This window comes from Camellia sinensis, chromosome 2, assembly GCF_055761805.1.
Source record: "Camellia sinensis isolate YWXY chromosome 2, ASM5576180v1, whole genome shotgun sequence".
Taxonomy (NCBI): domain Eukaryota; kingdom Viridiplantae; phylum Streptophyta; class Magnoliopsida; order Ericales; family Theaceae; genus Camellia; species Camellia sinensis.
In genome coordinates, this window is record NC_138962.1 from 23163649 (window position 1) to 23189516 (window position 25868).

The 25868-nt window shown below is 39.3% G+C and overlaps 1 protein-coding gene and 1 long non-coding RNA gene across 2 annotated transcripts; one reads left to right on the plus strand and one right to left on the minus strand.

Moving 5' to 3' along the window:
• Positions 1–3410: 3410 nt before the first annotated feature.
• Positions 3411–6312, plus strand: LOC145819509 (uncharacterized). Its single transcript, XR_014360258.1, has 3 exons — positions 3411–3533; positions 3644–4089; positions 6159–6312. It is a non-coding gene; the product is annotated as an uncharacterized LOC145819509 (long non-coding RNA).
• Positions 6313–9140: 2828 nt separating this feature from the next.
• On the minus strand, positions 9141–11763 carry LOC114268787 (E3 ubiquitin-protein ligase RSL1). Its single transcript, XM_028210014.2, has 2 exons — positions 10964–11763; positions 9141–9539 (listed from the first exon to the last, which is right to left on the minus strand). The coding sequence occupies exons 1-2, from the start codon at positions 11599–11601 to the stop codon at positions 9371–9373; spliced, it is 807 nt and encodes a 268-aa protein (XP_028065815.2). The 5' UTR covers positions 11602–11763; the 3' UTR covers positions 9141–9370.
• Positions 11764–25868: the final 14105 nt, after the last annotated feature.

A 25868-nucleotide genomic window follows, 5' to 3' on the forward strand; every position in this document is an offset into this window, starting at 1 on the left:
TCATCATGTCACTAGCCAACCAATGGATGATTCTGATGAGACACAAGCCCCATCCGAAACGCAGCCGAGTGGCGTAGGTAAGAATAAAGTGTATAAAATTTGTCAATTACCACATGCCATTGCCATTGTTTTTTTGTAGCCAAATTTTAGGCAATTTTCATGATGTTATGTTGTTAACAGGGACTTCGAAGCCCCTACGTGTACGTGGACCGACACTTGGCAAGGGCATACAAAAAATAATTAGAGCCAACAAAGGGGAAAAATGTTATGTTCACATCGATCGTGGGTTGAATGCAATGACTGGCAAGTATGCCACTCCAGTAACTAACGAGTTAGGAATTCAAATTAGAACCTTGTGCCCTTTGAAAGATGTGAAGTCATGGCTGGATCTTGATGACACTACTAAAGCTGCCGTCATCCAAGGAGTTCTTGTAACTAATATTACTTGTCCACAATATGTAATTGTATTATGTGAGTAATAAGAAAGACTAATATGTAATGATTACTATTTCAATTTGTTTTGCATGTAGGACAAGTTTCAAATTGGAGACGATTTCCACAATGACTTACAAGCACAGGAGATTGTGAATAAGAAGGCCTATGGGTTGTACAAAGATTGGAGGTACACCTTGAAGCAAGAGTTCGAATTGTTAGAAGGACTTCCACGTGATGAGATCTATGGTCATCCGCCCGTAGGGGTGAGTTTAGATAATTGGAAGCATTTGATCGATGTGGCATGGCAAGATGCATCTCACCAGGTAAAATAATAGACTAGATAGAGTACATACATCTATGTGAAAATGTGATATGCCTTAATATTGACAAAAAAATTGTTTATCTGCTTGACTTATTTTTAGAAACGGTCAAAAGCTGGCAAGAGTAATAGGAGTCAATTGCCGTACAATCATACCAATGGGTCTCGCTCATTTCCTATCGCAATGGCTGTTATGGTGAGTTCGATTTTTTTTAAACTTGAATCCATTATATGTTGTTTGGATATGAAAAATGTTATGTTCTCCTACACACACACACACACACATATATATATATATATATTTTAAACTCTGTTAGTAAACATGTACTGTCTGCAAAAAATCTGTCTGGAAAAAATCTGTTAAATCTACCCTTGCCACATGTTTGCATTCTAAATCTGCCTACACTACACTCTGTCTTTCTTTCGAAATCTGTCTCGCAAAATCTAAACTATACTATGTTTACACTATAATACACTATAATACACAATCTGTCTACACTATAATACAGTATATATAAATCTGTCTACACTATAATACACAATCTGAACTATATATACTGCACTATACTACAAAATGTAAACTATACTCTAAAAATCTGTCTAAACTATAATACATATTGTGTATAGCTTAGATTTATAAATCTGTGTACACTATACTACACTATAATCTGTTTACACTAATTCATACACAATCTGAACTATATATACTGCCCAAGATCTAAACTATACTCTGTTTTTCACATAAGATCATTAGTCTTGTAGCTATGTGTTTTAGATTTAAGTTAATACATTCACAAAAAACAGATATTCCTGTACATACACATGTTATAATACACATAATCTGAAGTGATTATAAGTGGCTATGTGCGAAAATCTGTTGGACATAATCTGTTTGAGAAATTCTGTTTGATAATCTCTAGTAACATAGCTCATATAAATCTGGTGGACATAATCTGTTTGAATTTAAAATCAATGAGGATTGGGTTAATTTGATTATGAGCTATGTTACTAATAGCCACTCCTCCATACTTTGGAATGGAGAAGTGATTAATGGTATCCATAATGAAAGGGGCGTAAGGGAAGGTGACCCAATCTTACCTTATCTTACCTTACCTTGCCTCTTCTAACCTTCCTAGACATAAAGCTATGACCTAAGCTTTCAAAGTAGGATCCCCCTGACGTAAGATCTTGGTAAATACCTGGGATCCCTACTTCTTCATAAAAGAGTTAACAAGACCATGTTCAATGAGATCATAGAAAAGATGAAGAGTAGACTCTCAGGGTGGAAAGCTAGAAATCTATCTCTTGCTGGCAGAACCACTCTCATTCAATCTGTGACCTCAATTATTCCCAGTTACAACATGCAAACTATGGAACTTCCTAGGAGCCTTTGTAATGATATTGACAGATTGAACATAAATTTTCTGTAGAGGGACACTGATAGCAGGAAGAAAGTTCATTTGGTGTGTTGGGATAATGTGTGTAAAACAAAAGTTGAAGGGGGACTAGGTATTAGAAAAGCTAAAGATCACAATGCATCCCTTCTCATTAAACTGGGATGGAAAATTCTTAGTGAGAAAGACAAACTTTGGTGCTAAGTACTACAGTCTAAATATCTTATACTTAATTGGCCCATAAGGAAAAGATCATCTCATACTTAAGAATAACACCCAATCATTAGTCTAGTAAGGAAAAGATCATCTAAATATTTTCTCTAGGTTTTTTTTTTTATTTATTTAAATACAAAATAGGACTTCCAACTGTTGTCATACTACCAATTTCCACCTATAATTCACTGCCACTATGTTGGTTAAAGGATTTGGAAAAGGAAAAGTGTGCCAGCGTAAAGGATTCATTTTTTTGATACATCTATTAAAGAATTGTGTGTTGTATAATCTAAAACCACAATAATATTCATTTGATATCAGTATCTAATCAATTGATTTGTCATAAAAAGTTTAGAAACACCCACTTCATTCTCATTAGTTTTTTTCATAAGTTTCAGGACAACTCACACATACGCATCAAATAGATGAAAACAAAGTTTTGGCATAAATCATCAACAAACCAAAAAAAGGCCAGTAGAAATAATACCACACCATATGTCAAAGATTCGTTTAATTTAAGAAGAATCCATCTCATGTTTAACAACTAAAGCAGTAGAATAGAAATAAGCCATCAAAATTCAAACTTTAACACAAATCCATAACCTTCTGCACTAAAACAAAAACACAAACAGTAATTCAAAGTTGAAATCAAAGGATTAATCACCACCAGACTTCTGATAAACATAGGTGAAGCCACACTTGCCACAATAGTGCCGATCAAAATGATTCACCATGAAAGTCCTAGCACCGTACTCCCCATTAAGGCTAGGTTGGGGCTCATCCTTAAAATATCAATATCGCATATTTAAAAATCAATGATGGACTGCAACAAGTACACATATTCAATCCCATTTAGGTAATAACCTACATGTTTGGTGTTTAGAGCAATTTTAATTTATTTTTAAAATTGAATACGAATCTGGCTGCAAATCTGGCAGAAAATCTGTCTAAAAATCTGTCTCCAAATCTGTCTCCCAATCTGTCCAGCAATTTGTTTAAAAATCTGTTCATGGAAATTTGTCTGTTTGGTGCATAAAGTGTCATTGATTTATACATTGATGTGTTAACAGGTAGCAAAAGATGGAGAGTTGGATTTCCCAAAGTTCTATGAGGACAGCCACACTTCAAAGAAAACGAATGACTGGATCCATCCGAAATGCCGTGAGCTGCATGTAAGTATGTGACAAGGAAATATATGTATTCAATATTTTCTTGTACTTAGTACCCAATAATACATATATGTTGTCAAAGTTTTTTAACCCTTATTTATTTGAAATGACAGCAAGAGATGGTCAATGTACAAGCGGCTGCCATCGAGTCGGGGACGCCATTGACACAAGAGGAGATTTCAAGGTAAGTGCTTGGACAGAAGAAAAGGTACTTGCTTGGATTTGGGAGTGGCCCACAACCGTCTACCATATTTGCAACACGAGCACACGATAAGGACATGGAGGCAATGCGAGCTGAGGTGGAGGCACTTCGTGAGGAGCGGCAAAAGGATCATGACGAGTTAATGAAAGAGCGAGAGGAGCGCGAGAGATGTTACAATGAGTTGTTGAAAGAACGAGAGGAGCGCATTCAATTATCCAATGAGATGTTGAAAGAGCGGGAGGAGGGACAAAAGGCAAGGGACGAGACAAATACAAAGGTCGAGCATCTCAATAACGTAGTCGCCAAACTGTCACAACTCTTGGGAATCTAAGTTGGGCATCCGACGTTTGTTTTTTGGTAAGAACAATTTCATTAATGGCACACTTACTTTGTTTAAATATGTTCACTTGAAGAGTTGAAAATGTCATCAATTTGTGAGTTATTTGGGGTTAATGATTTCTTGTGTAGTTACTAGAGTTTGGTATTGAGTTTTCTTAACAATGAACTTGTATTTAAAATATGTACTTGATTAAGATTAACTATAGTAGAAACATGTTAAAAAAACATAGCGAATTTCAATCTTCGTTTACAGTAACATGTAAACTTCAACAGTGGTATTTTGAATAGTAACTCGAATATGTGTTTAAAAGTAATAGTAACCTTCCCGGTGACAAAAGTGACACGTTGGGACAGACGGTACGTAAATAGGACACATACGTTGGGAGTTAGAGTTGAAAAAGTCATAAACTTAGACGAAAAAAGGGGTTCGGGGGGCGAAAATGCGAAATAGCCCCCGAAACACTATTTTCTCATAACGGGAAGCTTCCCGGTGATAAATGTGACATGTAGGGACAGACGGTATGTAAATAGCACGCCTACGTTGGGAATTAGAGTTGAAAATGTTATAAACTTAGTCGAAAAAAGGGGTTCGGGGGGCGAAAATGCAAAGCATCCCCCAAAACACTATTTTCTCATAACGGGAAGCTTCCCGGTGATAAATGTGACATGTAGGGACAGACGGTACGTAAATAGCACGCCTACGTTGGGAATTAGAGTTGAAAATGTCATAAACTTAGTCGAAAAAAGGGGTTCGGGGGGCGAAAATGCAAAGCATCCCCCAGAACACTGTTTTCTGATAACGGGAAGCTTCCCGGTGATAAATGTGACATGTAGGGACAGACGGTACGTAAATAGCACGCCTACGTTGGGAATTAGAGTTGAAAATGTCATAAACTTAGTCGAAAATAGGGGTTCGAGGGGCGAAAATGCAAAGCAGCCCCCAAAATTTTATTTTCTGGTAACGGGAAGCTTCCCGGTGATAAATGTGACATCTATGGACAGACGGTACATAAATAGGACACCTACTTTGGGAATTAGAGTTGAAAATGTCATAAACTTTGTCGGAAAAAGGGGTTGGGGGGGCGAAAATGCAAAACAGCCCCCGAGCCACTGTTTTTCCGTAATAGGAAGGTTCCCGGTGATAAATGTGACATGTAGGTGTCCACAATACGTAAGTAGGACAAGAACTAAATGTGACGAATGATATATCCTGTTGACCTAGTCCTTTGGAAATTAGAACAAAGGATTTGTAAAGTTCAGCTAAGGTTTAGGCGCAATTGTGTATTTGATAAGTTTAACTATCACCACTACAAAATGTGCAACAGTTGAACAATAGATAGTTCATATACATAACATGGCCTCAAGATTTGGCTGAAGGGAGGATAATTCCTCAGCAACAGAATAGGGAACTTAGGACTAAAGAAGCTAAGTATTGAAGGTACGTATCAAAATTAGATAGTGTAATGGAAGAATAGTTAAGCATAATCTTATATAGCTCGTCCCCATAAGCCTATAAAGAACCCAAGGCATTACTCATTCACAAACAGAAGCATATCTACATCTATAAACCCACTAATTAGTTTATTCTTTAAGGAAAGTGTTTCCAAAATTTCAATGATTATATCGAGAAAATTAGAATCTTTTATGAAGAAAAAGACCATATTAATTTCCATCCGTGGAGGTCAGAAAAACACTGAACTAACGTAACTGGAAGCTTCGTGGAGGTCACAAAAGCATAAGCATAATGAGTTTTATGGATACCAGACAAACTGTAATGATGGGTTTTCTTACATTTTTATAACAAATAAGTTTTGGATGAAATGGTAAGTACACCCAAAATTTTGGTAATTTCATAATACCTACACAATTTACTTTCACATTTAAGTACTAAAATTTACTTCGATAGATTTAGAGATAAAAAAGCTAAAACAAGAACTCATGATGGGTTCATGTTTGGATGTCTTGCATTAGTTAATAGATATCACTGTCCTTGTCTTTTAATGTTTGAAATTATTACGATATATATATGTCGTCCAGAAGTGCCATTACATGCACCGAACTAATGATTTTTTCCCCCTTTTTTGCAGATGTTTTTGGACATACAAATGTGGATATGTTTTTGTTGACAAGTACGGGAGGGCATTTTTTTCATATCTCTATCCGTATATATAGTGGTTTGTAAAAAAAATTTTGGTGGTAGCAATTAACATAGCACGTGGTACATAATATATTTTTTGTTGTGGTACAAAAGTTGTAGGTGCACAAAGAATTTGGTTATTCCAGTATTATGTATTGAATTAAATTATTGACGTGGGCTTAGACTTGGTTCTTATGAAATTTGTAATATATATATATATATATATATATAAGTGGATGTTCAATATTAATTTTTTGGATGGTTGGAACTGAAATGTGTGTAATTGTTATTGAATGCTTCATAACATATTTACTGTTGATGGATACAGGAATGCTGATTAATAATGGATACAGGTGCAAAAAATATTTTAATTAAAAAAAAAATGTTAACGTATTTGGCCACCAAATATTTTGGTAGCTAAATATGTAATCAAATGTTTTGGTGACTAAGAATTTAGTAGCAAAAACATAACCCATTAATTTTTTGCGACCAAATAATTAGTAGCTAAAACAATTGAGAAAGAGATAAAGAAAGTATTGGCTACTAAATTTTTTAGTCACGGAAAAAATATGGTGTCATTTGGCGACAAAAATGTTTGGTGGCAAAAAATGAAGAAGTGAATGTGAGCAGGCTTTTGGCTACAAAACTTTTAGTGGGCAAAAGTAACAATGACAAAAATTACTTAGTCACTAAAAATATGTATTCTATTGGTGACAAAAATGTTTGGTCTATAATAGTTATTCTTAAATTATGGTAGCACTTTTAGTGACTAATACTTTAGTGGCAGAAACAGACCTTTTGCCGACTAAACTCAAAGTAGTAGCCAATTATGCACTTTCGGCGACCAATTTTTTAGTAGCTAAAAGTGAACCTTCCCCGACCACCACAGGTTGGTAGCCAAAAAGCCTAATTCCGCGACCAATTCTTTAGTGGCAGAAACATATATTTTGCCGACTAAATTCAAAGTCGTAGCCAAATGCTGATTATCGGCGACCAATTATTTTAGTAGGGGAAACATACCTTTTGGCGACTAAAGCCAATTTAGTAGACAAATGTGTACACTTTCGGCGACCAAACAGATTTTAGTCGCCAATACTATCGCCGACAGGGTAAAGGCGACGAGCTTAGCGACGAAAAATTTTGGTCGCTAATTCATTTTGGCGACTAAATAAGTGACTTTTGGCGACCAATATTTTGGTAGCCAAAAGTGACATTTCTTGTAGTGTGTTAACAGACCTACCAGGAGCTTCACTCTATAAATTACAAAGATTTACATGGTTATTTTTAAATGATAATGAGTTATATTTTTATTTTAAAACTAAGGGGTAAGTTCACCTGTGGGTGTGTTTAAAATATAAATTTTAATTTTGAATTTATATCATATCTTTTATATTGTTTAATTGATGAAAATATTCTTTAATAAATTAAGTGAATAATTTTAAGTTTAAGTCTTATCCTTTAAGATGGAGAAATTGACGCTTGACGCAAGAAAAAGAAGTCATTTGACCGAAGGAGGGAAAGAAATTTATGGACACCAAGTGAGCCCTTTTAGATGGAGAAGTTGACCCTTGTTGATGGTCTGTCTTTGCATTCCAGCCAAATTGTCCAAACTTTGATAGTCCAAACGTGGCGGATGGGGGTTCATGGTGGTGGCTTGCGATAGTAGTACTTCATGGCTGTAGAAGGGGCCGGGTAACGACTACGGTTTTGCAACAAGGGAACAGTGGTGGGGTTAAGGAAAATGTAGACTTTTTGTCTTTAATGATAATTAACATGAGGTATATAATTGTAATTTTAAAAAAAATTAAAAACAGTATTTGAGTGGAAAAAAATTGCAGTGTGCAAATAGAAACACCCATCAACAATGTCAACCGAACAGCCAGATTTACCAATTTACGATTTCATTGTAGCTCATCTTGTCATATTTCTCCAAACAACAAATGAAATGAATAAAATTTATATTCCCACCAATGATATTATGTCGTGTGAGCTTTTTCGCCCACAGCACCACCAACCCACCAAGGCACCCCACACCCCCACCACTCCTACCAGTGACTCAATCAAAAGCCATTCTATTCCCACCACCCTATCTCTATCTCTATCTCTCATAAACAGAAAGCTACAAAACCTCTTAATCACTCTCAACCCACACCTCTTTATCCATCCTTCTCTGTACAGTTGACAAGCAGCTCAAAGGCAAAATGTTTTTATACCTTGGAAACATTTCCACCCTGCAGTCTCTTGATTTATCTTTGAATTGATTCAACTGAACACATTCGACCTCAGTTGGTTCTTTGCTTACAAATTTTGGACCCAACTGTTTGTGACAATTCTGTTTCCAGTCTAATTCCACAGGAACTACGAAACCTTGGGAATTTGCAGTATATAGACTTTGGGAATACTTTCTTGATTGGAAGCATACCTGACACATACAACTGCACTACCTTGTTAGAACTCAACCTCATCCTTAACAATCTCACTGGTACAATCCAGTCAAACATAGTTGATTTAGTTAATCTTTCACCGAACTCAACTCGTGTTCGGCTCGTTAATTTTTCAAGTCAAGCTTGAACAAGATACTACTTGACTCAATAAGATTAAATGCATAATAATAATAATAATAATAATAATAATAATAACACTAAACTATTTGAGCTCAGTTCATTATGGTTCTATTAAAGTTCATCTGAGATCGACTCGAAAGATTAAAAAAAAAGAAAAAAATAAGTCCAGGTTGAAGACATTTTGAAGCACGATTACAGCCATATCTCTTGCTCCTCAAACAGAGGAGCAAAAGAAACCATAAACCATTAAAACAGTGCCTCAAATCAGTAATGAATGTATCCTCACATCTTGCAACCAGAATCCAAAACAAATAAACAAATGCAGGCTCATGAGAGAGAGAGAGAGAGAGAGAGAGAGAGCATCCAAGTAGTAAAATGAAGCAAACATCAAACTATAATCTTTTAACGTTAAGACTACAACTTTTTGTACCCACAGTTAAATAGGCGGCCATAATTAGTATAGTACCTGTACAAAGCAAGTCTGGAAAACCAGTTATGGAGCTCCGAAGCTCTAGAAAGAGATCAGATAATGTTTGTGGTATAGTTAAAAGTATCTTCCAACTTTGGCATGAGTTATCAACAATAAGCTTGCACTTCTTCAGTTACCAAGTTTCATTACGTTTCCAAACAGAAACAAGAATTGCAAGATGATTATAATGACTATACAGATTCGAAGGAACAAAACCCTGCACCACATATTCCTGTTGCAGTCACACCAGTGTTGATTCACCTTCCTTCCACACTTGTAGCAGAAATTGGTTCCACACCTACATCCAAAATGAAAGCAAGAATTAGATCAATCCATCTCCACATCATATAACATTTTCTCTTACTTTCCACTGTTTTGCCACCGAGAAAACAAACAACAAATGAACAAAGAGAAATGACATCCCTGTTCCGGTTGTTGAAGTCACATCTTGTTTTATGAAAACCTAGTCCCAATGTGGGCAAGTAAGGACTAGTATAAAATTGCCTTATTTTGCAGGGGAATTAATATATTTTTTTTCACAAGTGCAGTTGATGAAGAATTCAAGTCCATTTGGATTGATGGGATGGGTTTTGTGCAAAAAGAAAAGAAATTGACAGAAAAACTCATTGCTTGTTTGGACGATTGAGGAAATGACAAAATGAAGAGAGACAAAATTTTCTTAAAACTCCTTTTTTGTTTCTCACCAAGATTAGTGAAATTTGGCGAGAAGAAAGTTGAGGTACATGAAATTTGCAAAATACCCAAATTACTCATCTAAATACAAAATGATAAAAATAATAAAACATGTGTCCTATTTATTTCAGAAAAATTCTAATATGTACACCTAATTATTTCATTTTATTCTTTAGTTATGATCAATTTTGTTATCTAGTTATGATATTATTTTAATTATAACTTATATTGTGTTTAGTTATGACATTTTTTCTTTAATTTAGTTATATCTCAATTTTTTTTTTTTTTTAAAATTATAAAGTGCATATGGTGCACACCTTTTATTTCATATTCATCCAAAGACAATGATGAGACATACAAGCAAAAATTTTATTTCCCCCCCTTTTCTCACCAAATTTATCAAACTGAACTAAGTTTACAATTCTAGTATTGTTTTTTTCCTCCCTTCAATTCTAGGTTAAAGACTTCTTGGGGAATCGACAATTCCTAATTAAGATTGGTGAGAAGCAAAATAGCAAATGAGAAAGATAAAATAAATCGAATCGAATCAATCTTACACATAATATAAGAATTTACGTGATTAATAATTTCACAATAATCAAAAAACCATATAAAATAAGTACATAAGTTAGGCCTGCGTGGAACCAACAAGAAATTACAAAGCACACAAAAATTCGGACCCCCCAACCCCGAGGCCCCCGAGCCCCTATTGAAACCCAGGCTCGGTGTTCAGTACTTATCAAGTCAACAATACAACAAATCAGAATCCTATAATATCTTCCTTCTTTCATCCTTTCTCAACCACCAAACAGAAAATAACCTATTATACAGGGACAAAAAAGAAGGGGAAAAAAAAAAAAACAGTATCCAAAGTCGCATCATATTGAAAAAGATTTCGAAGCAAACTCACTCAACTGCCCTAATTAGCTGAATTATGATACCTAATCCCCAATTTGAGCTAGAAAAAGACTAGTAAACCCTAATATACAGTGTTAGAGAGAGAGAGAGAGAGAGAGAGAGAGAGAGAACCTGCATTTGACAATGGAGCAACCTTCAATGAGATCAACACAATGATTGCATTTAGGGCATCGCATCCACTTATTCCTCTCAGCAAGAACACCAAATGCTATATCATTCCGATCTCTCATCTCTCCACTCTCTTCACACCTATACCCAGCGTGCCAAGGAAGCTGACAGTGAAAGCAAAACAACCTCTTACAATTAGGACAAACCGATCTCCTAACAATCCCTTGACACTCATTCACCACCAACGCAGAGCAATCTCGATTAGGGCAATAACATCTCTGAAACCCTAGAATCGCGCTATCGCAGAGCACATCGCACCACTTGTCAAAGAGCTTCGGGGCCAAGATGGGTCGGCATGAGAGAGGGTCGAGAAAGTGATCGCAGCTCAGTCCCGGGCACTTCACGGCGGCGATGAGGTCGTCTTCTACCTTGACTTGGATGTACTTGGTCACGCAATCGATGCAAAATGGGTGGATACATAAACCCTTGTTTGTGAATTTCTTGTTTGATAACATGGGTTCGATGCATATTTCGCAAGTGAAGTTTGAGACTTCCGACGACTCTGGTTCTGCCTCCGCCGTTGGCGTTGGCGTTGGCGGTGGCCGTGGTGGTGGTGGGTTGATTGAGTTTGTGTTGCCCATTTTTGAGGGTTTTCAGTGATTCCCAGAGGGTGATTCCTTGTTTTTGACGATTTGGATTTGTTCGTATTTTTGTTTATTTGGGGTTTTTGTATCTTTTCAGTGAAGTTTCAGTCCACCTGATAGTAATGAGCATTGGACTCGCTAGTAATTCGGAGGGATGTTAAAAGGTTGAGTAATGTTTGAGGTTTTAAATATTTTTTTTTAAGAGTAATGTTGGAGATTTTAAATATTTATTAAAAATTTTATCAAATGTTTTATATGAGTGTGAGACTCATATAATGTGAGTTTCATATGGGTTCCACATCTATGTGAGACATTTAATAAAATTTTTGATAGAATTTTTAGAACCTCTAATATTTTTATTTTTTTAAATGTCTGATATGATTGTGAGATCTTATATTTATAGGAGTTATTTAATAAAATATTTAAGATTTGTAATATATTTTTAAAAAGTTTGTTTGAGATTGAGGCTGTTTTGGTAATTTAATTTTAAGTAAATTACAAATACGATTCTTGTGGTTTATTTAAAAGAGAAATTTTAATATACACGTTTTTAAAAAGTGTATGTAAATAAGCAGAGTCGAGTCAAGTCAAATTTTAATATCTTTAAACTTGTTTATTAAGATTTTAACAAGTTAAAACTCGAGCTTGAACTTGATAAAATTTAACGAACTAAGCTCAAACCGAGTTAGTTTAGGCTTGACTCGAACTTAAGCTTGTTTACGAACCTTAACGAGTCAAAAAATTTATAAATTTGTATTCGTGTATGAGACTAAAATTACAATTAAACTTTTGATTAGACAATTATATATACAATATATAAACATATATACTAAAAAAAAAAGTCAATATTTTACTAAAATAATAATATTTACCACCACTATTATATAAATGTGCTATCTATATAACTATCATTTACGTTTATATTTTTTAAATATATAAATAATATATTTATCTTATTTTGTATACTTATTTTTATATTATTTAATATATAAATAATAAATGTTAAACCAACCAACTTATGAGTCGGGTTTTAATATATTTGGGTTTATTTATTAAAAATTTAACGAGCTCCAATTCAAAAGTAAAAAATAAAAATAAAAATTTAACGAACCGAGTTTGAACAAGCACTTACTGAGTCGAGCTCAAACTTGTTCACAAAGGGCTCTGTTGATTTGCAGCCGTAGGTGCAACATATGTATTCCTAATTATATCATTTTCATCTTTAGTTATGACCAAGTTTCTTCTTCAATTATGACATTATTTTAATTATGACTCGTGAGAACTTTAGTTATGTCTCATGTTATGTTTAGTTATAATATTTTTTTTTGTTATGACCTAGAAAGTATAAAGTTATGCCATTTTTTCTTTAGTTATAGGACATATGATACACACATTTTGAGAGGTGTGTACCATAATATTTTTCCTGTAATTTACTTAAAATACAGATTATCTTTTGTAGTGTAGAAAACTATAAATACCTTGTTCGAATAATTTTTATAACAGAATTAACTGAAAAAATAAAATTCATAGCTACTCTCCTATAAAATAATAAAATTAACTTGAATTATTTATTAAAATATATTTATGACATCATTAAAAACTGTTAATGAATTTGATAATTTATTGATAAAAAGCGTCATGTGTTATATAATTAGAAATTTCAAAGGGTAAAATAAAATTTTTAGAACCATAGAGAATAATTTGTATTTTAAATATATCTTAGGAGTGAATTTGTAATTTTCTCTTAAATTTTTTAAGAATTTTAATAAAAAAAAAATATAAAAAAGTAGGGGAATTGAATTATAACAACTCGTAATAACTTTTTGATTTTTTTTTACTAAAAAACTCTCTTTCCAAACATGACCTAAATTTTTTAAAAATAAAGTTGTTAAAGATAATTTTGTGATTAATTTGATTAAACCTTGCTTGAAATTGATTTGAAACTAAAAAAGTTAAACTGAATATATTTTAAAAACTTTAAGTTAATTTTAAAGAACCTTTAACTCCAATTAATTTGGTTAACTACTTTTAAATTTTTGAAAACTCTAGTATTAATTAAAATAAACTCTTAATTTTTTTCTATTATTTAACATCCATCTCTTCTTTTTTTTTTTTTTTTTTTTTTTTTTTTTTTTTATATAAATATTAGTGTGATATTGTAGGCCTTAACATACAAAGTTTTATATATAATTGAAACATTTTAATTGCACACCTCTCTTTCTCTCTCGCTCTCAACATTGAAACCATCCATAAGGATAAATAAAGTGTGTCAACACAAGAAAAAGACAAATCTCTTCCAATTGAGAGGGAGATTTATAATGTGGCTTTGGGCCATGGTAGAAGTCGGGCAGAGAGAGGTCCGAGCATGTTTGGGCTGAGCTAACGTGGGCCTGTCCAGAGTTGGTTTGCTTAGTCGAGACCCAGGTCCCATGTTTGGGCCGATCTAACTTGACTGAGGTGATTGTCTGCTGACCCTGGTTTCATGGTTCGCACATTTAGCTTGGCAAGAGAGGCCTTCTGAAGATCGGCCTAACTTGCTTGGAGCTCAGTCGTACCGGAAAGCTACTTAGAAGATTTGGATGGCAAAGACGTACCCCGGCCATGGAATGCGGCTAACCTCAAACTGTACTATTTTTAGTATTTATCGTTCTTATGTAGTTTTTTGTGGAAGGACTTGTTTTCCCTACACTTTTGAATGTAATACTCTTTTTGTCAATATATGGAAGTGAATTATCTTTGTTGAAGAAGTTTGTGGTGTTGGAAGTAATACAATGTCTGAGGGGCTTACTCTTGTGGCGTAGCTGAGATGATTTACCCCAGCTAAAAGAGTTGGTGGTTTGCCCAACTCAAAGGAACTGTTTCTGTTTAGGAACTTTGTTGTGATTATAGTGATGTAGTACACAAGAAGTAAACACCTCCTAAGCCGAGATGATGTACTCTGGCTGAAAGGGTTGATGATTTGCTCAACTTTAAGGTTTCAGCCGAGATAATATACCCCGGTTAAAAGAGTTGATGATTTGCTCAACTTTGAGGTTTCAGTCGAGATAATGTACCCCGGCTAAAAGAGTTAATGATTTGCTCAACTTTGAGGTTTCAACCAAGATAATGTACCCTGGCTAAAAGAGTTGATGATTTGCTCAACTCTGAAGTTTTCAGCTGAGATGATTTATTCCGGCTAAAAGAGTTGATATTTTACTCAAGGCTATAGTTGAGATGCCTCATCCCGGCTAAAAGAGTTGATGATTTGATCAACTCTGAAATTTCAGTCGAGATGATTTACTTCGGCTAAAGGAGTTGATGTTTTGCTCAACTCATGGCTCTAGCCGAGGTGCTTTATCCCGGCTAAAAGAGTTGGTGTTTTGTTTAGATCAAAGGTTCCTGCCGAGATGATGAAACGTAGTATAACAAGCAGTGCAACAGTTAACAAAATGAGAACTTTTCATTTATGATAAACTGTAGTACATAAGGTGGGGCAGGCAGCCCGGTTACATTCTCAAAAAAAAAAAAAAAAAACTAAACTAAGGGGGAAAGGTCAGCGAAGTCGTCCCCGGTTGCAACTGCCTCCAAGTCGACCGTAGTTGTGGTTTCTCGCGCACCGGACTCAACCTGGCCGGCCTCCTTAGGGCGGTTTTCTCCCTCGACATCGTCCTCGATGTTGTCCCCGCTTTCTTTCTCGGTCTCAGCTTGTAAGGCACTGAAGACATTGTTTGCATATGGCACCATATAGGCCGGCAGAAAGGCAGTGGGCGGAGAGGCAAACACGTCAGTCCCAGATCTTTGGCCGAGCTGTTCGCAAGCAGCCTTCCAGCCGGACTTAAAGAATATGTCCTTGGTGGTCTCGACTTGCTTGGTATAGCTTTTTTCGGCCTCCTTAAAACCTTCATTGTTTGCCTCATCTACTTTATCTTTTCTTGATTGCTTTAACGCTGCCAGCTCGGCCTGGAGAGCGTCTCTTTCCTTCTCAACGGCTCCAAGTTGGCCGAGCAGTTTGGAGTTGTCGGTATTTGTAATCTCCAAAGAAGCATTTGATCGTCCCAACTCGGTTTGAAGGTGCTCGACCTGGCTGGCGGCGTCGGTCGCCTTTTGCCGGAGTCTATGAATCCGCTCCATCACAAGATGTTGTTTCTGGATGGTCTGCAAGAAGAGAGTTTGAATAAAGAAAGCCAACCGTGCAAACCCTTGAAAAAATTTGAATAAAGCATACGGAATTCTTACCCGGGTCATAGACTTGACCAAGGACTTCACAAGCTAGGTGTCGTGCACGTGGTCACTGCCGGTCATGTTGCTCGGTAGGAGTAGAGCTTTTGTCTGGTCGAAGGCTAGGAGGTGTTCTTTGTCGTCTTTGACCGAAGCGTTGGCCGGGATCTCCTTACCTCGGTGTTTCAACTGACGCTTCCAAGGTGGTGTTGGCTCAGATGCGACCGTGGGTTGCTCGGTGCTCAGCTCCGCAACGAACTCGGATGTGGGATTGGCGGTCCGAGGCCTTTTTCCAGCTCGGCGACTGTCCTTGTTGGTCTGCGTCGCAGCAGTTGATGCCAAAGCAACCACCGCCCCAGTTGTTTGACCGGCAGCAGCTGCTCGGGGAGGGATGCTCGGCAGCTCGGTGGATGTGGCAGTGATGAGGTTCTTGATGTGGCTCCGCTTGGCCATCTTTTCTTCTTCGGTCAGTCGAATTAGGGACAAGTCTGGTAGTATTGGATTGGGTGGCGGAGACGGTGCTCGGAGAAAGTTTGTAACTCTACTCCGGCGGGGAGCTGTGTATCTGTAGGTCGGTACGTAGCCGAGAGTTCATGGCAATCCCGGTTACGATACCGCAGTACGGTTCTGATGGCGGCCTCGTTGGGGTTGTAGTAGTTTGCTTGCAAGGCTTCGATAGCTGCAAAGTGGGAAAGAAGAAAGAACATTAGTACAAAACAGTGAAGGAAAATAGATTGACCGAGCAGTGAGCACGGCTTACATGTCGAACCGAAGTTCTTGCTGATGTACCAGTCGGGTACGTCGGCTGTTTCGTAATTCCCAGACACCCAGAAAAAGTCATCGTCGTGCATATCTTTATCTGGGGTGCCGGTTACAATCTTCTCATTGCCCGGCCTAATATTTAAATAGTAGTTAAGTCCATCGCCTGTATGCCCGAGGGTGTACTGGCGTAGAATCTCGGCTAATCCTAGACTCAGGCCCAACCTGTAACGCCCTCAAAATAAAAGCAATAAACCCATCAAATAAGACATTCATTAACATATGAAATAACCACATTCTTCTATTCATCAGTGTTTCATTACAAAAGTATTACATGTTAACAACAAAAGCAAAATGCCCTACGGGCTTACAGCTTTCCAAGTTAACACTTGGTTACAACAAAGAGTACTAACTCATACACATTAAGCCCTTGGCTTATATTTACATGTAATACATCAAAAGTAAAACGACATCATATGTCCGCCTCAAGCCTCCCAAGCTATGTCTTTGGAGGTGGCATGCTTCCTGCACCTGAAAATGATATCCCCATATAGGGTGAGCCACAGCCCAGTAGAAATATACTAAACCAACCATGAACAATGACTAAAACATTAGCAATTGATTGATGGCCAACACTGATACATTCACATATTATGTCATACGACTTATGAGTCCAAGTTTCCTTTCATTTTCCCTTTTTCAACAGATAGGCATATAAGCACTACCCACACTCTCAACAGATATGTATAATAACAATATCCACATTCTCAGATAAGCAAATAAGCTATATCCACATTCTACAACAGATATGTATAATCACAATATCCACAGATAAGCATATAAGCTATATCCACACTTCACAAAGATAAGCATATGAGCTCTATCTTCACTTCTCTAGACAAGCATATGAGCTGTATCTACGGAGTTCATCCCCTATCTTCTCCCAACACTATCCGGTTTAGAGGTACATCCCCTATCTTCCCCTAAACCGCGGAGTACATCCCCCATCTCCTCCTCTACACATAACGTATACAAACTCAATGGTTCTATATACAATCACTCAATACATACAGTTAATGTATTCTATCAACCGTCAAGTTCCATAACACATTTCATTGATTAGTTTCAGTTTGCCTAATCAACATGCATTGTCTACAACAATCACGACTATCCTCCACCGATAGCCCAAAGCAGTTATTTCTAAACAGAAAATAATGCACAATGGATATTCAATCAACATTTCATTTTCCTTTTTCTTCACAATTAATTATCCCAATTAATTATACAATGTAATTAGGCCAATTCCCATAATTAACATTTCAACCCTTAGGTCCCATTTTCATCAATGATTTAACATTCATTCCATTTCTCTAAGCCAAACATGCCTCTAGGTTTATTATGAGTAAAACCCAAACTTTTGTAAAATTGCACAAAAGCCCCAAACTTTTACCAAATTACGAAACCAACCCCAACATCTCAAAATACCAAAATTTAAAGACAAAATTCATAGAGAGGAGTAGGATATCCTTACCTCAAACCCGGAGCCTCAAAGGAGATGAAGACCAAAACCAAAACGCTCTAAACCTCGAAATTTTCAGATCAAAAGGAAGCCCTCGACGATCAACGACTTTTTTGTAAAGGCCAAAGATGAGCAAATCACTCCTACTAGATCAAAACCTAGAGAGAAGGTAGAGTCTAGAGTGAGAGGCTCAACAATGGTGATTTTGGAAAAGTAAGAGAGAGAAGAGAAAGCAAAAAGGTGATTTGAAAAGGCACAAATTCGGGACTTTAACCCAGTCTCCCGCTCGAGCGTAAAACACCCCGCTCGAGCGGCCACTCACAGACTTACGCTCGAGCGGCCAACCTCCAGCTCGAGCGCAGAATGCACTCGCTCAGCACTTTTGCAGAACCAGACCTCCGCTCGAGCTCCCAACCCTACGCTCGAGCGTACAACACTGCACAACAAATACTGGATGGGTGTATTCCCCGCTCGAGCGCCAACACCTCCGCTCGAGCGGACAGGCCAAAAATCTGGGCAACTAGTTTTGGTTTCTAAACTCAACCAACCTGAAACAAACCCACCCAACACATCCCATAACTCAAATATGAAGTAAAGAGGATGCAAACAAGATAATAGTCAACTACCAACATCCACGGACACATGTCCGGATCACTGTACAACAAGGGTAAACCCCGGGATCGCTATAACCTCCCCCCCTTAAAGAATTTCGTCCCCGAAATTAAGCACAAGTTTTCAAAAACAAGTTTTTCCTTCGTTTTACACAGTGTTACCCGTTAACATTCAAAAATCCGACCCATTACCGGTCACCCCATCCCTTCAACAAGAGACATTTCACAATATGTAAACAACATATGTACTTTCAACATGCATCCACATTATGCATTATCTTCCCAATTTCAACAATATATTCAACATATACCATGTTACAATCAACTTCCATATGAGGCAAGTTCCCAAAACATACTTCCAATAAACCAAACATTTTCAATGTTTCACAACTTAAGACATATATAAAAGCTCTTAAGTTCAACAAAATGCAAAATTTAAACACAAAATTACATATCAACAAACAAGTCCGGATATTTCTCTCGGACTTCCAACTCACGTTCCCAAGTGGCTTCCTCCACTCTGTGATGTTTCCACAAGACTTTCACCAAAGGAATGGTCTTGCCACGCAGGACCTGATCCCGCCTATCCAGGACCCGAACCGGTCTCTCCTCATACGAGGCATCCTCATCTACCTCTAAATCAGTCCAATCCAACACATGTGATGGATCTGGCTCATATTTCCGAAGCATACTCACATGAAACACGTCATGCACCCCGGACAACTGCGGCGGTAAGGCTAACCGATAAGCAACCTCACCAATCCTCTCAAGGATTTCAAAAGGACCACTAAACCGAGGGGATAACTTCCCACTCTTCCCAAATCTCATCAAACCTCGCCTAGGTGATATCTTCAGAAAGACATGATCACCTACCTCAGACGCCAAAGGCCTTCTCCTACGGTCGGCATAACTCTTTTGTCGACTCTGGGCTGTAACAAGCCTCCTACGGATAAGCTCAACTTTCTCCGTCGTCTCCCTAACCAACTCCGGACCCAACAAAGGTGCATCACCCACCTCGGCCCAACAAACTGGAGACCTACACGGTCGGCCCTACAAGGCCTCAAACGGTGCCATACCGATGCTAGACTGAAAACTGTTATTATAGGCAAACTCCACCAAGGGCAAGTGCCTCTCCCACGTCCCACTGAAGTCCAGGACACAACCCCGAAGCATATCCTCGAGGATCTGAATAGTACGCTCGGACTGCCCATCAGTCTGAGGATGATAAGCCGTACTAAAGGTCAACTTAGTGCCCAAGGCACTCTGCAAACTCTGCCACAACCTAGCAGTAAAACGAGGATCTCTATCTGAGATGATCGTCACTGGGACCCCGTGAAATCTCACTACATCCCGAACATACAAATCGGCAAGATGATCCACCGAATCTCTCACGCGCATAGGTATAAAGTGCGCCGACTTGGTCAACCGGTCTACAACCACCCAAATAGCATCACTACCCCGCTGCGTCCTCGGAAGACCTACAACGAAGTCCATAGTGACATGCTCCCACTTCCACTCGGCAATAGGCAAGGGTTGCAACAAACCCGCTGGCCTCTGATGCTCGGCCTTCACTTGCTGGCAAGTAAGGCACTTCGATACGAAAACCGCCATATCTCTCTTCATACCCCGCCACCAAAACTGGCGACCCAAATCCTGATACATCTTAGTACCTCCCGGATGCACCGCAAGGCGCGAATGGTGAAACTCTCGGAGTACCTCCTCTCGGCAAGACTCCGGTACAAACAAACGGTCTCGGTATCTCACACTCAGGTCGGGACACACCATCAAACCCTTCTCAACTTTCCCACTGGAGATCTTCTCTCGAAGGGATTCTACCTCAAGGTCACCTCTCTGTGCCTCTGACACTCTAATCACAAGCGTAGGCTGTGCAACAACAGAAAACAAGGCCGCAGCCTCAACAGATTCGCCCAGTAGCAAATCAAACTCACCAAGTGCTCCCAACATCTCCCATTCCCGGATGGCTATACTAGCTACATCACTAATGGTCTTCCTACTAAGGGCGTCGGCCACAACATTGGCCTTTCCCGGATGATAATGCAACTCAAAATCATAATCTTCGATGAACTCCATCCATCTCCTCTGCCTCAGATTCAAGTCTCTCTGTGTAAACAGATACTTCAAACTCTTATGGTCCGAGAACACCTCGAACTTCTCACCATAAAGGTAGTGCCTCCAAATTTTCAAGGCAAAGATCACAGCCGCTAATTCTAGGTCATGCGTGGGGTAATTCTTCTCGTGTATTTTCAACTGACGTGAGCCATAAGCTACCACTTTCCCCTCCTGCATCAACACACAACCCAAACCCTCTCGTGAGGCATCACAATAAACCGAATAACCCAACCCTCTCTCCGGAATAATCAACACCGGAGCGGTGGTCAATCTAACTTTCAGCTCTTGGAACGACTTTTCACAAGTCTCACTCCACACAAACTTGACTCCCTTCCGAGTCAGTCTAGTCAACGGTGACGCTAACCTGGAGAAATCCTTCACAAACCGGCGGTAATACCCAGCTAATCCCAGAAAACTGCGGATCTCAAACACACTCTTAGGCTGTGCCCAATCTTGCACTGCCTCAACCTTGGATGTATCAACAGACACCCCTTCCCCGGATACCACGTGGCCTAAGAATTTGACTTCCCTCAGCCAGAACTCACACTTCCCAAACTTGGCATACAACCTATAGGCTCTAAGTAATTCAAGCACCACCCTCAGGTGTTCCTCGTGCTCCTCCTCTGAAGGCGAATAGATAAGGATGTCGTCCACGAAGACGACCACAAATCGGTCTAAGAACTCCCGGAAAATCCGGTTCATCAAGTCCATAAAGACTGCCGGTGCATTGGTAAGCCCAAATGGCATCACCAGAAACTCATAATGGCCATACCGCGTACGGAATGCCGTTTTAGGAATGTCCTCCTCCCTGACCCTCAACTGGTGGTAACCCAATCTCAAATCTATCTTAGAGAAACAACGGGAACCCTTCAACTGGTCAAACAAATCATCTATACGGGGCATAGGGTACTTATTCTTAACCGTAGCCCGATTCAACTTCCGGTAATCAATACACAATCTCAAGGCACCATCTTTCTTTTTAACAAAGAGGGCCGGTGCTCCCCACGGCGAAACACTAGGACGAACAAAGCCCTTATCGAGCAATTCCTGGAGCTGAACTTTCAACTCAACCAACTCTGCTGGAGCAAAACGGTAAGGTGCCATAGAAATCGGCGCCGTGCCGGGCACTAAATCAATAGAGAACTCAATCTCTCGGTGAGGTGGCAAACTAACAAGATCTTCGGGAAAAACATCCGAATACTCACAAACCACCCTCAGCAACACAATCTGTGTCTCAACATACTCACTACTCTCAAAGCTAGCGAGTAGACCACTAAGCTCACTTCGCCCTCGCGAATCATACCCCGGTGGCAAAACACTACCAACCCGGTCTCCAAAGAAATGGAACCACTCCCCGCTCAAGGTACATAATGTAACCCTCTGGCGGTAGCAATCGATAACAGCCCGGTATGACGATAGCCAGTCCATACCCAAAATAACATCAAAACCCTTCATGGGCATGACAACAAACGGAAAAGCAAGCCTATAATCGGCGACTTCTATATCACATCCTCTAACACCCTGTTTCAGGATCAACTCACCACCCAAAGGCGATACCACACAAATAGGAGATGCTAACTGTGCTAACTCCAATTCCAAAACAGATGCCAATGCAGCAGATACAAAAGAATGAGATGCACCCGTGTCTATCAACACATTAGCAACCGAGTTGCAAAACAGAAAAGTACCTCTCACTACTGATGGAGCTGGTACTAAATCCTGCGCGGTAACAGCATACACGCGCCCCGTAGGCCCCTGGTCTACCTGCTCACCTCTCGGAGCAAACGACTGCTGCACAGACTGGGATGACGAAGCTCCCGGATTGGCCCTCGAGGCCTGCACAGACTGAGCTGGCTGAAAGCCCTGCGTCTGCCTAGAACCAGACACTCCCGAAGTGGCACTCAACTGCGGGCAAAACCTCTTTAGGTGCCCAGGCTGTCCACACTGATAACAAGACAAGGGCTGCCCCCTGCCCGAACTCTGACTCTGCGGTCTAGCTGAAGAAGAAGCAGCTCTCTGACCCCCACCCTTCTGCGGGCAAACAGAAACCTTGTGACCCAACTGGCCACATTTGTAACAGGTGAAATCCCCCTGACCACCTCTCCCGGAGCCTGCACTCGGCACTGGGAAGGTCGATCTAGCAACACCACCCTGCGACTGCTGAGGGTTAGAACCCCTCTGCCTCCTGCCATCACCCTGACTATCCTGGTTCCTCTTGGAGCCCCTCTGCCCCTCATCCTCCTCCTGCATCATAAGCTCCATATGAGCTGCAGCATCTACTAGGTGTCTATACTCTCGGATATAAGACCCACCAACCCTCAACTTGAGGCCCCGCCTCAGCTTCCGCTCAAACTCATAGCAACGGCATTCCTCAGACGCCACCAGTTCAGGTGCAAACCTGGACAAACTAGTAAAGGTAGCCTTAAACTCGGCCACAGACAAGCCCTGCTGATTAAGCCGGCTAAACTGATCCCTCAGCTTCTCCCTAGCCACTGCCGATAAAAACCTCTCCTGAAAAGCATTTACAAACGCCTCCCAAGTACCACCAACACGAGCCTTCTCATACTTCCACCATTGACCCGCATCTCCCTTCAGTTGGAATGATGCCAAGGTCACTTTCAGTGCTCCGTCTTCGATGCCTAGCATCTCGAACGTCTTACTCATTTGCTCTAGCCACTCATCAGCCTTCAGTGGCTCCTTCGGATCCCCAATAAACTCATCCGGATTACACCAGAAGAACTCCCTCTTCAAGAAGGAAGGCCCTGCCTCAGCGGCCTGATTCCCAGCTCTAAGAATACCCAAAGCTCCTGCTATCTCTCTGGCCAAGGCACCCATGGCCTGCTGACCCACTGGCTCGGCCACATTGGCCTGACCAACTCCCTCCTGCACTGCCGGAATCTCCCCCGGTAACGGTGCTTCCTGCCTCGCAGGCCTACCACGCCTAGCACCTCTTCCTCGTCCTGACATCCTAATAAAGGTAACACAGAACATTAGCACATTCATAAATGTGCTGAAACTAAACACTCACGTCCTAATGCATGGACAACTGTAATTCATTCCACATAAGCACATAAACACATAAGCACTTACGAATTTCATTTCCGGATAATGATAGTCCCGAGGCGTTACTAGAGTTCCGGTTAGAAACAGCATTGATCAAGTACTTTTCCAACAAGACTCCCAGAAACCCAAGGATCCAATCAACATCCTAGAAATTAAATCCCATACCCACATAGTCACATAAGCATGTTATCAAGTAAGCACATAGCATATGATACTACATCTAAGTCTCTATCAAGCGAGACAAACCCATTGTGATCCTAATCACTTCCCACGTACCCAAAGTATTCGAACCCGGTACGCTCTGATACCAAGTTGTAACGCCCTCAAAATAAAAGCAATAAACCCATCAAATAAGACATTCATTAACATATGAAATAACCACATTCTTCTATTCATCAGTGTTTCATTACAAAAGTATTACATGTTAACAACAAAAGCAAAATGCCCTACGGGCTTACAGCTTTCCAAGTTAACACTTGGTTACAACAAAGAGTACTAACTCATACACATCAAGCCCTTGGCTTATATTTACATGTAATACATCAAAAGTAAAACGACATCATATGTCCGCCTCAAGCCTCCCAAGCTATGTCCTTGGAGGTGGCATGCTTCCTGCACCTGAAAATGATATCCCCATATAGGGTGAGCCACAGCCCAGTAGAAATATACTAAACCAACCATGAACAATGACTAAAACATTAGCAATTGATTGATGGCCAACACTGATACATTCACATATTATGTCATACGACTTATGAGTCCAAGTTTCCTTTCATTTTCCCTTTTTCAACAGATAGGCATATAAGCACTACCCACACTCTCAACAGATATGTATAATAACAATATCCACATTCTCAGATAAGCAAATAAGCTATATCCACATTCTACAACAGATATGTATAATCACAATATCCACAGATAAGCATATAAGCTATATCCACACTTCACAAAGATAAGCATATGAGCTCTATCTTCACTTCTCTAGACAAGCATATGAGCTGTATCTACGGAGTTCATCCCCTATCTTCTCCCAACACTATCCGGTTTAGAGGTACATCCCCTATCTTCCCCTAAACCGCGGAGTACATCCCCCATCTCCTCCTCTACACATAACGTATACAAACTCAATGGTTCTATATACAATCACTCAATACATACAGTTAATGTATTCTATCAACCGTCAAGTTCCATAACACATTTCATTGATTAGTTTCAGTTTGCCTAATCAACATGCATTGTCTACAACAATCACGACTATCCTCCACCGATAGCCCAAAGCAGTTATTTCTAAACAGAAAATAATGCACAATGGATATTCAATCAACATTTTATTTTCCTCTTTCTTCACAATTAATTATCCCAATTAATTATACAATGTAATTAGGCCAATTCCCATAATTAACATTTCAACCCTTAGGTCCCATTTTCATCAATGATTTAACATTCATTCCATTTCTCTAAGCCAAACATGCCTCTAGGTTTATTATGAGTAAAACCCAAACTTTTGTAAAATTGCACAAAAGCCCCAAACTTTTACCAAATTACGAAACCAACCCCAACATCTCAAAATACCAAAATTTAAAGACAAAATTCATAGAGAGGAGTAGGATATCCCTACCTCAAACCCGGAGCCTCAAAGGAGATGAAGACCAAAACCAAAACGCTCTAAACCTCGAAATTTTCAGATCAAAAGGAAGCCCTCGACGATCAACGACTTTTTTGTAAAGGCCAAAGATGAGCAAATCACTCCTACTAGATCAAAACCTAGAGAGAAGGTAGAGTCTAGAGTGAGAGGCTCAACAATGGTGATTTTGGAAAAGTAAGAGAGAGAAGAGAAAGCAAAAAGGTGATTTGAAAAGGCACAAATTCGGGACTTTAACCCAGTCTCCCGCTCGAGCGTAAAACACCCCGCTCGAGCGGCCACTCACAGACTTACGCTCGAGCGGCCAACCTCCAGCTCGAGCGCAGAATGCACTCGCTCAGCA

Excerpts from the sequence above, each read along its gene's own strand:
- LOC114268787 (XM_028210014.2), bottom strand. The coding sequence starts at position 11,601 with ATGGGCAACACAAACTCAATCAACCCACCACCACCACGGCCACCGCCA. Across the intron at positions 9,540-10,963 it reads TGCTCCATTGTCAAATGCAG|GTGTGGAACCAATTTCTGCT; the intron begins GTTCTCTCTCTC and ends TTTTGGATGTAG.